The 18,189-nt window shown below is 46.1% G+C and overlaps 1 protein-coding gene across 7 annotated transcripts in view; it reads left to right on the plus strand.

Annotated features, from left to right (window-relative positions):
• LOC147885201 (uncharacterized) overlaps nucleotides 1-18,189 on the plus strand; it is a 143,863-nt gene that overhangs the window by 75,531 nt on the left and 50,143 nt on the right. For all 7 annotated transcript variants that reach the window (XR_015543592.1, XM_087398025.1, XM_087398026.1 and 4 more), the window contains exon 6: nucleotides 13,352-13,478. Coding sequence is in view for 6 of the 7 variants with exons in the window: in XM_087398025.1 (XP_087254151.1) it covers nucleotides 13,352-13,478 (127 nt within the window). In the remaining variant the exon portion in view is untranslated. The remainder of the gene's footprint in view (nucleotides 1-13,351; nucleotides 13,479-18,189) is intronic.

The following is an 18,189-nucleotide window of genomic DNA, read 5'->3' on the forward strand; positions in this document are numbered from 1 at the left end:
AAGCTTCTATGCATTTACTGAGTGCAATTCTCAGATTTGGGTGATCTTATCAAAGGGCTTTTGCCTGGATGTGTTTGCAGTATATGCCTTGAGGCAGTGTGTAGCCAGGGAGCACACATTTGCTTTATTTCCGCAGTGCATTTGGTGACATTTGTTGCAGGTCACATTCTTTGTACGCACCTTGAAAATCTCAGTTGAGCCACGCTTGGTCAGGGCGCATCGAGTTTACTCGGTCCCTAACTGTCCATCGTTGACAGTGCTCAAAAGATTTTCTTCTTGGTGTCTATACGTTGTGAGTTGTGTTGTTACTGAGTACACAGGGGCAGCCTATGCATTACACATTGTCAGGTACAAGTGTCAGAGAGATTTCATATTGCATGCTACCTCAGTGTTGAGGTGTTCTCCACTTGATTCAGGTGTCAGATCAAGGGGCTTTTGCCCAGACTTTGTTTGATAGCACTTGGGTTACCGACAGAGATCTTCAGATGCATTTTCTCCCCTTGGTCTAAGGGTGATTGCTTGGGATTTATCCCATTTACTGTTGCAGGTTTTGTGACAGGCTGAAGGGTCATTTACTGTTTTTGGGGTGTTTGTCAAGTGGTTTCTGCAATTTAACTCAGTGCCATACCTCATCTGAGGTGGGAGAAGTGATCAGTACAGTCAGTACAGCAGAGTTTACAGCAGTGTTGGTGGTTTTGTCAGATAATTATGCACTGTTAAGCTCTTGTTGAGCAGCAGCAGCAGTCTGAAATTACTGTTTTTTATGCCTCTTTGAGCTCAGAACAGTTTGTCAGAAGGTACAGTATTTGCAGGGACATTTACTGTTTTGCTGCAGATTTTACTGACAGTAAAAACAGCAGCATTGAGAGTGCTTCTGGCTCTTGAATAGAGCAGGCTTTTCTGAGAAATCAGAACTTTTATTCAGTCTTTTTACTTCCAGGGAGTCAGGTACTTTCCTCATCTGATATGGCATCAGGAGGAGGTGATTCTTCAATTCTGAACATAAAGAAACTGGAAGGAGCACATAACTATGCATTATGGGCAGAACAGTGCTTGAATGTCCTTCTGTTAAAGAAGATTGCTAAGCCCATAAGGGTAAAGGGTGTCAAGCCATCTGATATGGCAGCTGATGACTGGGAAGAGCTTGATTTGTCCGCGAGGGCAGCTATCATGCTCACTATTTCAGACACTCTTGTGTTCAATGTACAGGCTGAAAAGACCTCTTATGGTCTATGGCAAAGACTAGAAGAATTATATGCCCAAAAGAGCTCAGCCAGTAAGGTTTATTGGCTGAAGAAGCTGGTTGATCTTCGCATGAAGGAAGGTACAGCTATGACCTCACACTTGAGTGAGTTCAATGCTATCTTTACACAGCTGATTGCACAGGGGTTGAACCTTGATGAGGAGTTCAAGGCTACTTTCTTGCTGTGTACCCTCCCTGAGAGTTGGGACACTTTCAAGACCACCCTGTCAAACTCAAATGCCACTCTTATTTATGCTGATGTAGAGAGCTCTCTCCTTATGAAGGAGATGAGCAGGAAGAATAATGCGGGCAGCAAGTCTTCAAGTGCTTTGCAGGTACAGGACAGAGGCAGGACTCAGCAGAAGGGGAGATCTGCTAGTAAGTCCAAATCCCGTAGTCAGTCCCGTGGCAAAAAGGACATTGAATGCTTTTATTGTGGCAAGAAGGGACATGTGAAGTCGAAGTGCTTCAAGTTCATACGGGATCAGAAAGCCAAGAAGGTTGAAACAAAGGATGCAGGAAATGCAAGCAAAGGCAAAGGCAAGGCCAAGGCAGATGACTTGGATGCAGTGAATGTTGCAGCGGAGGACAGTGACAGTGACATACATGATGTTTTATGCTCTTCTGCTGTAATAGCACATGCTTTGGTTATTGATGGCCATGACATGCACACCTGGCTCTTGGATTCAGGTGCCTCTTTTCATGTTACACCTCATAGGGAGTGGTTTACTTCCTACACAGGTACTCATGGAGTTGTTCATCTTGGGAACAACTATGCATGTCAGATTGCAGGGATTGGCAGTATACAGATAGTATTTCCTGATGGACAGTCATTTATGCTTGATGGTGTTCGCCATGTGCCGCAAATCAAGAAAAATCTGATTAGCACTGGCTTATTAGATGACAGTGGTTACCACACCACATTTGGGGATTCCAAATGGGTGATTACTGATGGCCAGACAGTAGTGGCTGAGGGTTTTAAGAGTGACACCTTGTACCCTCTTTATGTTTCCAGTGTGGGTAATCATGTTGTTGCCATAACCGAGCTGCCAAAGGTTTCATTGTGGCATAGCCGGTTGGGACACATGTCTGTTAAAGGAATGCAAGAACTGTCACGTTTGGGTTATCTGCCGCCTCTCTCTTTTTCAGATTTGCCTACTTGTGATCATTGTATTTTTGGCAAGCATTCTGTGACTCCTCATAAGAGGAGATCTCCCCAGAATAGAGCACCACTTGATCTAGTGCACACTGATTTGTGTGAGATGCCACAGTTATCACTAGGGGGTGCCAAATATTTTATTACTTTCATTGATGATGCCACACGTAAGGTGTGGGTCTATTTCTTGAAGCATAAGGGAGATGCCCTAGATGCTTTCAAGAGGTTTGTCGCTCAGGTTGAGAATCGGACAGGTCGTAGGCTGAAATGCCTCAGATCCGATAATGGGGGTGAGTATGTGTCACATGCTTTTGTGCAGTTTTGCCAAGCTAAGGGCATCAAACAGGAACTCACAGCCCCTCATAATGCATCTCAAAATGGTGCAAGTGAGCGGATGAATCGAACTATTCAGGAGAAGGTTCGATGTATGTTGTCTTATGCTGCATTACCCCATGGCTTTTGGGCAGAAGCCGTGCAAACAGCAGTTCACATTATTAACAGGTCACCAAATAAGGCTTTGGAGTTGAAAGTGCCAGAGGAGGTGTGGTCTGGCAAGCCACCCTCATATAAGCACTTACGGGTATTTGGCTGCGAGTGCTTTGCTCATGTACGCAAAGATCTACGCACCAAACTGGATCCAAAGTCTATCAGATGCATCTTTATGGGATATGGTGACGAAGGTGAAATGGGGTACAGGTTATGGGATCCCGTTAAACGGAAGATTATACGCAGCAATGATGTCATCTTTAAAGAAGATAGTGTACACAAGGAACCCGTGCAACCTGTGGAATACAGGAGGGTTATTTATGATGATGTTGGACAGCAAAGAATGCCCATTTATATGCAGCAGCAGCCTGCTGCAGATCACCCTGTTCAAGAGGGTATACAGGCTGAAAATCAGCCAGATAATTTTGCCAATGATGCACCACTGGATGTGCCAACAGATGGGGCTGTAGAACAGCCAGATATGGTGGTACAGCCACCCGTCATGCATGAAGAACAGGCTGGACAGCAGCCTAATCCGGAACATTTTGTGAGGAGGAGCACCCGTGCACAACGGCCTCCTGCCAGGTTTGTTCCAGGAGCCAATAATGTGGCTGATTTTATCATGCTGACAGATTGTGGTGAGCCTTCCAGCTTCAAGGAAGCTATGGGAAGAACAGAGAAAAAGAAGTGGGAGAAAGCCATGCAGTCAGAAATGGACTCCCTACTTCAGAATGATACATGGGACTTGGTGCAGTTACCTGCAAGCATAAAGGTTTTGCCATGCAAGTGGGTTTACAAAGTCAAAGTGGATTCAAATGCTTTACCAAGGTATAAGGCCAGATTGGTTGCCAAGGGATTTAAGCAGGAGAAGGGCATTGACTTTGATGAGATTTTTTCACCTGTAGTCAAGATGACTACTTTGAGAGCAGTGTTAGCTCTTGTTGCTCATGATGACATGGATTTATGTCAGATGGATGTGAAGACAGCTTTTCTTCACGGAGATCTCCATGATGAGATCTATATGAGTCAGCCAGAGGGATATGCTGTTAAAGGGAAAAAGCAGCTTGTGTGTAAGCTCAAAAGGAGCTTGTATGGACTCAAGCAGGCGCCAAGAGAATGGTACAAGAAGTTTGATGCCTTCATGCAGTCCCAAGGGTATCATCGGTGTGAGACCGATCATTGCTTGTACACCAAACGGGCAAAGGATGGCAGTTTGATGCTACTCATTCTATATGTGGGTGACATGCTTATTGCCAGTAAATCTCAGCATGAGATTAGTGCTTTGAAGAAACAACTGCATAAGTCTTTTGACATGAAAAACTTGGGTGATGCAAATCATATTCTTGGCATGCGTATTACTCGTGACAGGTCCAAGGGACTTTTGTTTCTGTCACAGAAAGAGTATATTGACAAAGTACTGCAGAGGTTTAAAATGGAGGGGGGGAAGTCCATTAGTACCCCGTTGCCTCCACATTTAAAACTCAGAAGTAAGGACAGCCCCAGATCAGATGATGATAAGGCTGAAATGGCCAAGGTTCCGTATGCATCTGCAGTTGGATCTTTGATGTATGCCATGGTTGCCACTCGTCCGGATATTGCTTTTGCGGTGGGAGTCATCAGCAGGTATATGGCAAATCCAGGCAAGCGGCATTGGGAAGCAGTGAAAGGTGTCTTGAGGTATCTCAAAGGTACCACAGACTTGTGCATATGCTATGGTAGGCAGGATGCATTGGTGCATGGTTTTACAGATTCAGACTATGCAGGGAATGCAGATAACCGGAAGTCTACTACCGGTTATATTTTCACATTTGCAGGAGGTGCTATATCATGGGTGTCTCGGTTGCAGAAATGCGTTGCACTGTCAACCACAGAAGCTGAATATGTTGCAGCCACTGAGGCTTGCAAGGAAGCAATATGGCTTACTCAGCTGGTGGGAGATTTGGGCATTACAGGAGATATGCCAGTTTTGCATTGTGATAGTCAGAGTGCTATCATGTTGGCAAAGAATCCGGTCTTTCATCAGAAGACCAAGCACATAGAAGTGAAATATCATTTCATCAGGGAGGTACTGGAAGACAAGCGTCTTGAGCTTGTGAAAGTACATACTGATGACAATCCTGCAGATTTGCTCACTAAGAGCTTGCCTACAGAGCGGTTTGCACATTGCCGCCACATCATGGGATTAGGATGAGACCATTCTTACTTTATGGTCTTGTATACAGTAACTGTATATTGCTGTAATTTTTATTCTTTTCTCCCCTTTAGGCACATTGGCCTTTAGGTGGGAGGTTGTTGGGGTAAAGGCACATTGCCTACCCTTAATTAAAGAATTAAAGATAGGACACCTATGACTGTCTTAAGACAGTCATAGGGTAAACCTAATCCTAATAAAACATAAGTGAGTTTGTGGTGTGGCTCACTCATCACTTCACACCCACACTAGTGTGTCTCTCTCCCTCACTCTCACTCTCTTGCTCTCTCTTCCACTTCCCTTTCCCCTTTACAGTCGGCCATATCTTGTGACGTGTGGTGCATCCTATGAGTGCCTTGCTATCCCAAACTGTGCATATTGCCATACTCAATCTATTTTCCACCCGCGTCCCATAGGCCCAACACGTTCATGTGCTGTCTAGCTTCCCTTTCTACCCTTTTTACCCTCTCTCGGATAATCACTTTGCCATCTTGGTATGCAGTCCACTTCCCCTCGTCTTGCTGCCATTACGTGTACCATCCCTTCCCTCCGATGCTCTTGCTGCAAGAGCATGAGATTATCGTCCAAAAATGTCCCTGTACCCTTCAGTGTTGCCCTCATGCTCATGAGGGTGGACCTATCCGCTGCTGTTCGGAACCTCACAACCAATGGCCTGGTTGGTGCATCAGCCTTGCTCACTCTCCAAGCTGCCCTCACGCTTCAGGTTGACCCATCTTGGTGAACAATGCTGCAGCATCTGCCATAGGGGTGTCCCTATGCTTAGTCCTCTAACTAGGACATTCATGGCCTTGTTGCTTCTCCTCTTATCCTCTTCCGATGCATCAGATATGAACTCCGAGAGCTGCTGTACCTTTTTTAATCACATCCCTCCTTTCTAGTATTTCTGCTTTCCATATGGTGATTTGTTGTGTAAATTCAGCAAGTTGACCTTGCATGGTGACCTGCAAGGCTGCCAAATCCTTTCTGAGCTTTTCATTTTCAGATTTCAGTTCTTGCATTGCCTTGCATGCCCCTTCAGTTGCTCCTTGCAAATCTCTTAGTTGTTGTAGTTCAGTCCCCAGCTCGCATTTGGTCTTTGAGGCTGATCTTTTCTGATTCCCATGTTGCCCTCTCTTTCTCCCATTCATCCCTCTTGCTTTCTCCTTTCGCCATTCATCTTGCATCCGTCCTCCTTGTTTCTTTACCTCAACCAATGTTTTATCTACATGCGCTTTCTCATTAAGTAGCGCCACATTAGTGGCTTCCAAGCTGTCAACCTTCTCAATCAACACTAAACAAATCTTGGTGAGGTGTGTGATGACATCTGAGATGCCCTTGGGTGGTGTCCCTGGATTATAGGCGGTCATGGCAGCTTCCAAGGCTTGCTTCCCCCATGTGTCTTCCACACATCCTCGTGTAGGCATTGTGCAAAAGAATTCTGTAATTCCATGATTTCCTTGATAGTTTAAGAGATTGATAGGTTCCTTCTTTTCTACATACCAGACTGCATGCTGTTTTGCCTATTCTGCTCACATTTTGTATGTTTGCTTGCAGCCAATGGTGATCCACAGGGTCCTGCAGGTCAGTCCTGCTTGGAGCAGCACCTCCCCCCGTGGGTCTTGATTGATCTTGGAGGTTTGTCGATGGCTTTCGATGGGTTCTAGGGCCCTGGAGTTGAGGGCGCCGGTCAAGGAGCTCTTGACACGGATAGGCGCTTATGAACAGGAGGGTTGGCCATCCATCTATGATCACGACCAGCTCTTTGGCCCTCAAGTGCCCCACACTGCCTTTGTGAAGCTTTCTTGCAGGTTCTTTGCAGTCCAGGTCAAGCTTGAGGTGCACTGCAGGGTCCGTGGTTTGGAGCAGTTCTTGGAGGGTGCTTGTGGTCTGGAGCAGGCCCTGGGGGGGTGTGTGACAGCCCGCAGGGGCTGCTTGGGTAGTCGGGGCCTGGGGGCTGCTCCAGCAGCTCACAGGCTAGGCAGGGGGCTCCCACAGTAGGCGGGGGGTTCCTACAACAGGCGCAGCAGGCGCAGCCATGTTGGGGCCTTTGTTGAGCCTAGGCAGAGTCCGGGAGGTCACATGATAGAAGAATAAGGTTGGGGGAAAAGACAGGTAGGCTGGACGGGGGGGGGGGGGGGGGGGGGGCTATATTACAAAGTCATCTGTGCTGAACTAAAGAGCTCAAAAGCTCAAACTCAAAACTCAAAAGCTGAAAACTGAAACGCTGTTGTAGTGGCTCTTCTGTGACTGATTTGCGTTTGTCGAGCTGTTTCTCGTTGTGGCGGAGAGCGTGGTCTCCTCGACCTTCTTATCCAATGGGCTATGTCAAGAGTGATGCCTCGTCTCTGGCGGTCTGCTCTAAGGAGAGCTGAGATAGGCTGAAACTCAATCGTGTGTGCTCTGGTCACTCTCTGTGTTGTGTGTGGTCTCTGTGTGTTTGGCTTGAAAGCATTGCGTCGTCTCGTCCCATTGACGCATACTGCCCTCATGTCAGCTAGCTCTTGCTCGATGAGCTGACCCAAATGCATAGAAATCCGTGACACGTCTCTGTGCTTGGTCTACCTCAGCCTCTTGTGGCACGGTCACCTCCTACTGCTGTCTGATTTGTTGCAATAGCATCTCTCTGTGTTGTCGCATCTCAATCAGATGGAGCCAATGAAAACCTGGTCGTGGAAGTTGATAAATTGTGAGTGTGGGCCAAAGCCATGCCCCTCATGAAAGAGGCAGTGATATCGCCTCTAGATCTCATAAAGGGCTGGGGAGACACATAAGAAATGCTCCTCTGTCTCGACCTCCCGTAGCATGCATAGCCTGCACATCCGTTGCTCTCTGGGTATGCCTATAGCCCTCCTTGTGTCAATCCCTTGACTGATTGGATGAGACCTACATCTGTAATCCTCAGTGCATGTGAGACTCCTCGTCCTCAAGGTATTCGGGTCTGATGATGAGTGTATCCTCCGATACTCTCGAGAAGTGGTTGCGATAAAACTGGATCTTGGTGGGGAACTCTTGGTTCCCCCCCACCCGTCTGAGACGTATGGAGCTTGAGGAGATCTAGCCGTATGATATGGGTCCCGAGGGATCAGCTTGGATGGTGCATCCATGTTGTACGGAATGGGGGGAACTGGTCCTTTTGGATACCGTGACTAGCAAAGCAAGTGGATATGCGTGCTAATAGTCTGGATGGCTCTAGTGGGGTAAGGCCCAAACTTTGTGGAGGAATGTCATTGTTTGGAAAATGGCATCAATCTAGAGAGGTGTCATGGCGAACTCTGCCTGTACTATCTGATGGGGGGTTGAGGGCTTACTCCGAATCATCCTAGATCCCATAGTCACCTGTTGTCACTCAAATCTCCCCCACTCTCTTGCCGAAAGATCGCTTCCCCAGGAAGGCGCTACATACATGGCAGTCGCCTCACTGGGTTGTTGAAAAGTCAGCCCTTAGTCAGCAGATGTTGAAAGTGTGCTTGAAAGCATGACCTCTCTAGTTGGACAAAGCTTTGTGTGAATCGTGCTCTAGCTGCATGGACCATCCTAAAAATTGGCCCTGTGAAGACCGCCCCCAAGTATGTGTAAGAATGCACTATCTCCATTTGCTCATCTCGATAGGTGAAGCTATGTTGATGCAGCACATGCGTGAGGTGTTGAAGATCATGACCTTGGTCTTCCCAAGGTTGATTGTTAAGTCTCTCTCCTTGCAAAACACCTCTAGGGCCTCCAAATGCCTTTGCGGTCCCTTTGCTGAAGATGATATAACGACTATGTCATCCGCATATAGCAATATTTGTATCATCAAGCCAGCCAGTAGTGATCCCTCGCCTCCTAGGCGGTCGATAAAGGATGTGATCTTGTCAATGTCAAGCTTGCCCAACGAGAGTCGGTGAAAGAGGGAATCCTCGCTTCACTCTGATGCTGCTCTCAGCCTAGCCTAATGGGCCTCCCAAGGCATGAATTCTCCCTTTGATGGACTCGTATAGGCTCATCACCCCTCAAATCATAACCTTTGGAATCTGCATCTCCTAAAGCCTCTTGATCATATGGGATCGTGGGACAGTGTCGAAGGTCTTTTGGAAGTCTACAAAGCAAGCGTAGACTTTTTGGTGCCTTGATCTCACCTCCTCAATGATAGCCTTCAAGGTGAAGATGTGGTCTAGGGTGGAGTGCTGTCTCCAAAAACCTGCTTGCCCTAGAGCCTGCTGCCTACGTGACTGTGTAACCGCTGATCTCCCTCTCTAACACTGATGCATAGATCTTAGTCAAAGTGTGGCAAATCATAAGAGTGCGGTAGTTCCGAGTGTCCATGGGTCCCTTGCTTTGTGTATCGACGCAATGGTGGTAGTGCTCTAAGAAGATGGGAAGCCGTGGCATATAGTATGGTTAAACATCCACGCTAAAATCAGAGCTAGGGCCTCCTGCCCATGTGGGAAATGCTCAGTCCGTAGCCCCTCATGATCTTGAGCTCTTCAGTTATGGAGTTGATGGAGTGTGGCTTGTTTGTTTTGTGTAGTGATCAAATGACATGTAGTGGGACGATATGACCTACAACAAGAGCACAGAAGAGAGGGAATGGTACATGTGATGGTAGCAAGGGAAGCATAAAAATGGGCTATCTACAGGGATGGTAAAGTGATTATCCGAGAGAGTATACAGGGAAGAGAAGGAAGATGGGGAGATGAACCACACATGATGGTGTTGGGCCCATGAGATGAGTGCACAAAGTGGATTGAAATTGGCAGTATGGAACTGCAATGGCACCCTCTGGTCCGATCCGGGAGGCTTCTCAGAGACATACACCGATAGAGACATGATTTTCTACACTAAGACATATGAGAGCCTAGAGAGAGGGCGACCCAAAGTGACAGGATACACTTGGGAGTCTGCCCATAGGAGGGAGATGAGGAGAGACATTGAGATACGAGGTTTTGGAGGTGTAGTTGTCCTTTTCAGATCACACATGAGAGCACTCATATTTGTTGTATGGAGAGAGGAGCATGCATGACACATGCGGATCCGAGTTCGGCTACGGGATGCGCGGCTGATCTTCATCACGGTGTGCTATTCCCCCCTAGATACATCATCTTATGTGCATGAGGTCACTACAAAGGGACACAATCCATATGAGACAATATATGATGACCTCATGGAGTTCTTCAGGCAGGTAAACATCCTTCTTATAGTTCCTAGGAGTTTCGGAAATGGGGAAACGGAAACGGGCGGGAAACGGTGTTTCGGAGTTTCGGTCACCAGAAGAAACGGTGGAAACGGAGTTTCGGTTTTTAAGAAAATATTTATTATATATGTAATTATTATTAATACATATGTCAACAACAAGGTCTGAGAGGACAACAAGGAGGAAAGGAAAGGGCATGGGTGGAGGAGAGCAAGGAGAAGAGGGCAACGGCTGAGCAGAGCAAAGAGGAGAGGAGAGCAAGAAGGAGAGGTTGGAGAGGAGAGCAAGGAGGAGAGGAGAGGAGAGGGCAAGGGAGGATATGCTAGAGAGGAGAGCAAGGAGGAGGGGCAGCGGGCTGAGAGGGGGTTTGTAGGATGAGAGGAGAGCAAGAGGAGAGGCTGGAGAGGGAGAGCAAAAACTGCTCTACCCGCCGATGGGGTTCTAACTTCTTATTCGGTGGTTGAGGCGGGTGTGTGTGTGTGCTGGTAATTTGCTTCTGTAGCTGAGCATTGGTGTCTACAAGCTCTTACATTGCTGCTCTATATAAACATTTCCTGGATAAATTCCAGAGGTACTGCAAAAGCACAAAACCATTTTTTTTTTTTTTTTGCCTGTCCGAAATGCCGTTTCTTGTTCCAGAAACAGCGCCAAAACGGCGAACCGTTTCGGGTGCCCAGAAATGCCGTTTCTGGACACTATGATCCTCCTCCTTGGTGACTTCAATGTACGCACAGGGACAGAAAGGTGGGCTTGCTAGACTTCGCATCTGATTGCCACATAGTACCAGAACTAGATCCAGCAGAGCTCATGATAGTGAGGTACTCAGCAAATGCACCACATGTGACAACTTGAGTTGGGGGGCTGTCCATGACTTGACTATATATAATGGCGTCCAGAGATGGCCGTCATCTGGTAGGCTCACTTGCTTCCCACATGGTGGAGGGACAAGTACAGTGGATTATATGATGGGTCCCCTAGCCCTCTCTCCCCCCCCCCCCCCCCCCCCCCCCCCCCAAAAACCCACAACCAAAATTGGGTGCTCACCACTCATACCTGGCTTTAAGCATCTTGGCTACCACGCCAGCCACAAGGAGAGATCCCCCCACACCCACCCGTGTCCAGACTCCAGATCCACTTTGACAGTGCCCTTGATCTAGTCTATGTGAGTCACGTGGGCTGTGAGTTCCCGGATCTACTTGCAGATAATGCAGACTTCATCTATGCCTCGGACACCCTTGTTTCAATGGTCTGCTAATCCTTCCCTACGACCCGGTCCACAAGACATGCCCTATTTGGGAATAGCCGATATGATGAACGAAGTGCAGAGAGCTGAGATCTCACCTAACACGTGAGTGAGCCTTGGGCCATCACGAAGTGAAGCAGATTTCACGACATTTGACACATTGTAAGAGGCGGGCCTTCATCACACACAGAATGAGGAGATGATCCGATCATTTAGAGGGGGAGGTCCTGCCATTGGATGGGGGCTTCTATCTAAGGGGAAGCCTCCTATTCCCATCACAGGTCTAGAGGTCTAGCACACATATGCAAGCTCACTTTATGACGTCCCAATGCAGGCACCACCTGATATGTCTTCCACGCTCAAGCATCCAATTATATTGTAGTCTGTTTCAAAGTTTCCCTCATGGACATGAGGGTAGACCTGTCCATTGCAGTCCAGAGTTTCACCACCAATGGCCTCATTGGTGTCTCCGCCTTGCTTGCTCTCCAAGCCGCGTCACATGTGAGGTTGACCACCATCTTGTGAACAAAGCTTTGGCATCTACCATTGGGGTATCTCCCTCTGTTAGGCCTCTTACCAAAACATTCCATGCATTGCTGGTCCTTCTCTTTTCTTCCTCCAAAGCCTCAGAGATAAACTCCTTCTTGGGGCCTGTTGATCCCTTTTTCACCACTGGTGTCCATTCAAGCATCTCCTGAATTGGACTGGTGAGCATGGACAGTAGGCGAGTGGGATGAAGGGGGATTAGTCACAGGCAGCCATGCTGAAGAAGAGCTGGGACTAAGATGAGTTGAGGAGAGCAGAAGTGGAGGATGGACAAAGAAAACAGATTGGGGGCAGCTTCCAGCAAAGGACACCAAGAGTGGGCCTACTGCTGCCAGCCTCTATGAGAAAAAGAGCGGGGGACAGGGGCGAGCAAGGAACACACGTGGATGGTGGCAGGTATGGTGGAGCTAGTGGAGAATAGCAGGAGGAAAAAGCTGAAGAGAGGAGAGGCTACCCTCGAATCAACAATCAGAGGCCCACCCATTATTTGTGAACTTACAATTATCTAACGCTACTGTGCATTCTATCCTTTGTACCTTCTGTGCAATGAAGTTTCCCACGTATTAATCTTGGGACTGACTACATCTATTGTTTGGGGGTGGGGGTTGTTTGTATCTTTTGTGCAATGGGGTATCCCACATGTAAATCTTGGGACCAACTACATCTATTGTTCTTTTTGGGGGAGAGGGGTGGGGGTTTTATATTGCATACATAGTGCAACATTTGGTCCCATAAATAAAGTTTCTTTCCAATGTGCCCTCCTGAAAAGGTTCTTTCAATCCCCAAGCCTAAAACAACGGGTGGTGACCTCGGCTTTCGAAAAATATTAACTTAACTCATCTGGCTATTTTATATCTGAACTGGATTTTAATATTTATACAGCAATTTCAAAATTGAAACCATATGACACAAAGCGTCCAGACCTTGCCCCCTATTTTAAAATGAAAAAATGCTTTAATCTTCCAATGCTATGATCATCGTCAGGCCTAGATTTATACAGAGGGATGCATATTTGCAAAGGAAATCTTTCATGAGTGAAGACAGAAGTACAGCGAGGAATATATCAATGTGATAGTATCTGCCTGCACATTTAGTGATGTTAGAACAGAGAAGTTTTGAAAAGTAGGTGCAGCCCACAGGATCTATCTGATCTTACAGCCAGCAGAATCTATTTTTATTTTAGAGCTTGTTCATAATCTTTAGACACAGTAACTTTAAATAATGCGAAAGCTTTCTTTTGTACAGACCTGACAGTGTTACCTTAGGTACTCTTTTCCTACTCACAGTGTAATGCTATCAAAATAATGCTTCTGCAGAGGACTTGGAGTTCCTAGCTGCTTTGATCAATGCGAATGCTCATGGGATGGGTGCTCAAGGTCTGCACAACACAGATCTTGCAATTGGGATATTTCCCTTTGTTTCCATGTTGAACCATTCATGCAGGTGATACATACTTTTTGTAATGCCAATTCACAAGAAAAAAAGAGAGCAAATGGATGTGCTCAGCTGAAAGGAAGTGCAGGTTGTTTCAATTTTTTGTCTGATTGGCACACTCTGCCTTTTAGTAGCTTTCAGTTGTTTGCATGTTGTATATAATTTAGTGCTTGTGGAAGATGGAGGTAACCATTTTAATTTTTTTTTATTTGATGTCACATGGCCTATGGGATTAGGGTGATGCACTCCAGTTGAGTATAATGATACAGTGTTCATTGTTCTCCTTGCAGTCATCGTATGTTTGGGTTTAAAGATAGGCATGAAAATGATATAACAGTGGGGAGGTCTTGATGGCATCAACTAGGCTGCCTTTGTGTTAAAAATAGCTCTATCACTCAGTGCCGCCCTTCTTAAGGTTCCACGCTGCAAAACTTGAATCCCATCTAGGCTACCCGGTTAAGGAATAGATAAGTATAATGTGATCTACATTCAGCAGGATTGGGACCCAGGGTGATGTTTTTGATGTAGAGGCCAAACGAGATTGGTGTGAGAGAGAGCACCCTTGTGTGAACTGTATATAAAGGAGACAATTCCTAGAGTTATTTCCATCGGGAGGCTGGCTCATGTAGTCGTTGAATCAAGTGTGCCCTCAATGCTGAAAGTTGATTGGTAGGCCATTCTCAATTGTCCATCAGAAACTCAGCAACATACGTGCTCTGAAAATCAGGAAGGAGTAAAGAATACAGCAGCTATTCAACAGAAAGAGATTTAGAAGGGTGAAGGGAGAGGTGGGAGAGAAAGTCGCATCAAGCTAGGGCCCATAAATAAAGGCTGGACCCCCCAAAGGATTTTATTTCAGAAAGACAACAGCTGTTACAAAGAGAGCTCATGAGAGATCAAAAGAACTGACTAGTCGTGAAATCGTACAAAGAGCATGAAGGCTCTTGAATATATAGAATTGGGCGCCAGCCCATGCTTTTAGGCTGGCTCATACTTTTCATCAGAATAGGCTGGTTTACTGGAAAGCAAGGGCTTACCCCAAAAATTGGGCACTCCAGTCGTTGTAGAGTGCCCTTCCTTAAAGCTGGTCTCCCATTTAAAAGTGTTTTCCCCCTTAGTTTGTGGGAGAATTTACCACCCTCTATTGCCCTATTACAAAGAAAACAATACCAACACATTTACCCATTAATCTGTTAGTCAATGTATGCATTCTTCTGGTCTTGACTAATCGTAGTCCTTTGTGGGCGTCCCCACCATGCGTGCAAATAAAAACAAATAATAAAATAGTTTTTTTTTCTAGCTGAGCAAAGTCAACTCTCTATAACCGGAGTCTTGGGATAGTTTCAATTCGGTGACAACCCCTTGGCTTCTAATGGGTTGTCCCCAACTGGAAACACTCTTTATACAATATTAAAATCTATGGATGCTCCGAGAAAAATTCTTCATCCACCCACTTGGAATCCAATGCCGAATTTTTCTTGAACTTTACAAGGTAAGGTACCTGCGGGTGACCATGCCTTGGGGTCTTCTCTTTTTTGTGTGGTACACAATCTGCTCGGGTTGGAGGATCTCCTCCATCTCTTGGCTCTTCCTAGACTGGTTCTGGAGGAGGGTCCTTGGGACTTCTTCAGAAGGCTCACATGTAAATCATTGTGAATCTTCCGGTGCTCAAGAAACTCTAGCTGGTAGGCAATTTCATTGATTAGGAAAGGTCCCCACTAGAGAAGTCCCAGTGTTTTGCCGGCCGGAGCTCGTCAACATGATGGACGAGTCTATCATCTAAATGAAGTCAAAACATAAGTGTGAGCACACTCATTTCCTCTGCACTCTCCGGATTGGATTTTCTCTCGTAAATACATGGCAACAATAAGATTGTGATTCCTCCATCACTTTCATCCTCATATCCGTAGTGACACATATATGATCATCTTTCATAAGATATCTCCCCTTGAGAGAATATTGGCTTGTTGACTGTCCTTGCAAGTACTTGGTTTCTTCAAAATTGGGTCATGTAAATATTGCTATCTCATGTCCTCTAGATCTTTATGATAGGCAATAGTGACATTATTTGAGGCCTTTTGGACAAGGCATCAAGCTACTCTATTTTGTGCCCCTAGTGTATGCAAGATCTGAAAATGAAACATGGACGGGAAATTCGCCCTTCTCATATGCTTCTCTGAAAGCTTGATTTGGGTCAAGAAGTACCTGAAGCTTTGATGATCCCCCTTGACAATATCCAAATGATAGTGTTTCCATATTTTTAATGCATGAATAATAGCGAAAAGTTCTTTCTCATATACTTATAATTGCCTATTCAACATCACTTAACCGCGTCTCCAGTAAGACACCACATGGCCACCCTACTGTAAAACAACTCCGTAATCACATTCTCCACATGCATCACAATCTACGTCAAAAGATATAATAAGAATTCGTTCCATGGTCAGCTTTTCTTTGAGAGTGTTGAAAGCTGTCCTTTGTCGCTCTCCGTATTTGAAGACTGCATATTTCTTGGTTAGATCATGAAGTGGGGCAGCAATATTTGCAAAGTGTCAGGTGAATCTCGTGTAAATAAGAACAAAGACCCAAGACACTTCATACTTCATGCACTTGTTTAAGTTCAGGTCACTCCTGGATGGCTTTGACTTTAGCAGAATCCATCTGTACACCTTTTTTAGAAATCCCATGCCCTAGATAATGAATCTTGCCTAGCAAAAATTCACTCTTTTCCCCATTGATATAGAGCTTGTTATGCCACAACTCTTGAAACATTGTGGCTAAGTGTCTCCAATACTCTTCCTTCGGCTTTGAGAATACAAGGATTTTTTTTTTTTGGGGGCAAAAAGAGACTTCTATTAAGTATTAAAGAAAAACCGTTAGAGCAAGCTCCATACGGGATACATCATGCAATGCACGAAAAGCTCAAGAGCCAAAAAGAAAGGATTGAGGCTGATAGTGCCATCTCAATCCGGTAGAAACCTCCGAGAAAAAGGGAGAACCCCTCCAAACTCGAAGAAATATAGTCCTTCTAGAAGAGGCTGCCCGTGAAGGGCCCTGCATGCTAGCCCATATGGCTATCAAAGTGTGAACCGTGTCAGTCCAAATACCCGTGAACACCTGTAATGGGTGTATCTGGGTGCCATCCAAGGCCTGAGTACATCTGGCTCTCCAAATGTGCCAAGAGGAAATGCTAGCCAAAATCTCCCAAGAGGTGTCCACTGAAACATGAGAAGCTCTGAAGGGAGTTAAGTGGTACATCGTGCAGAGAGCAGGGCTCTATCACCTGCCGGCGGATCGAGAGTGCCCAAGAAGAAGGCTCACCCTCATAAAACACCTGGGGCCCGGTAAGAGATAACCATGCGACCGAGCCCCAAGTCATGAAGGAAGGGGAAGTGTGAAAGATGCTGAGTATCCGAGCAACCCCTTTCCAAACAGTCCTCGCCTGATTGCAGTCCCAAAGGCAATGTCGCACTGACTCCTCTGCAGAATGACATCGAGGACAAGTGGGATCAGCCCCAAATTGTGATCTCCACAGGTTCACTGCAATCCCTCCATGAATAGAAAGCCAAAAGAAAAGAGTGATCTTTCTATTTCTGAGGGATTTCCAGAGCCTCCTCCAGAAATTTCTACGCAAATCTGCAGTGATGAAGAAGCTTTCCCAATGGGGGGCTCTGGAGGGAATCCAACCCCTACTGTTCAGCTGAAACCTCCTGGCATTACCAACCGTGAAACGAAAAAAGGGAATCCCTCTCTCTCGGTGCCCATGATCTATCCATTCCCACTCTCCTGGGTCCCACTGCAAGCACCTGATAGGTGTACCTCCATATAACCACAACCTCCAGGATCCCAAGGCCAAGAGCAGAGGGTCGGGGTCTAAGTACCACTGCAAGCCCGCTCCATGGTCCACATAACCAGCAATCCTAACAGGTTGAAAGGCAAGCTCAAGAAGAATGCCATCCTTGGATGTAGAAAGTAAACCTCCATCCCCAACATCAAAGACCAGTGCGTCTTCCCCGATACCTCGGAGAGCGATCACCTGTAAAGGAACTTAAGTTAGCTTGCAGCATGACGCTGTCCACTGAAAAAAATCCACAGACTGAATTTTACATGGGAGTGGGAGACCCAGCTTCCCAAACTTGGCAACCGCCACTTGTCACAATTGTAACTAGTTTCAAGTTACATGCCAATGACTTCGCAACTCTGGATCCTTCTAAGGCCATGGTCACATGGGCACCTCCTGACCGCTCGCTAGGCTCCATAAAAGCTAAGGGAATAAACCACTCTTGAAAACCTGTAACAATTAATTAAATGCACATAGCCATGGCACCCATAAAAGCTAAGGGAATAAACCACTCTTGAAAACCTGCAACAATTAATTAAATGCACATAGCCATGGCACCCATTAATCGTTAGCTTTTCACATGCAAATAAAAATCTCTAGACTAATCCTAGTCTCTTGCATGCAACGCAATACACAAAACAAGTACTCTGCTTGGTCAACCCTCTTTGACTGTAGTCAAGGAATTTGATCGTAGTCAAGGCTCCTTGACCATAGTCAAGTCTCTCTGGCCGAAGTCAGCTCCAAATTCTTTGGTTGACTGAATTCAACCCTTTCTTGGCCAGAACCAAGAATAGTCAAGCCTCTTTGACCACAGTTAATGCTTTGATCAAAAGTCAAATGATTACACAAAGTCAACATACATTCAACCAAAGTTAAACA

This window comes from Dipteris shenzhenensis, chromosome 26, assembly GCF_047967505.1.
Source record: "Dipteris shenzhenensis isolate YYH24624 ecotype China chromosome 26, Dip_SZ_1.0, whole genome shotgun sequence".
Lineage (NCBI taxonomy): Eukaryota > Viridiplantae > Streptophyta > Polypodiopsida > Gleicheniales > Dipteridaceae > Dipteris > Dipteris shenzhenensis.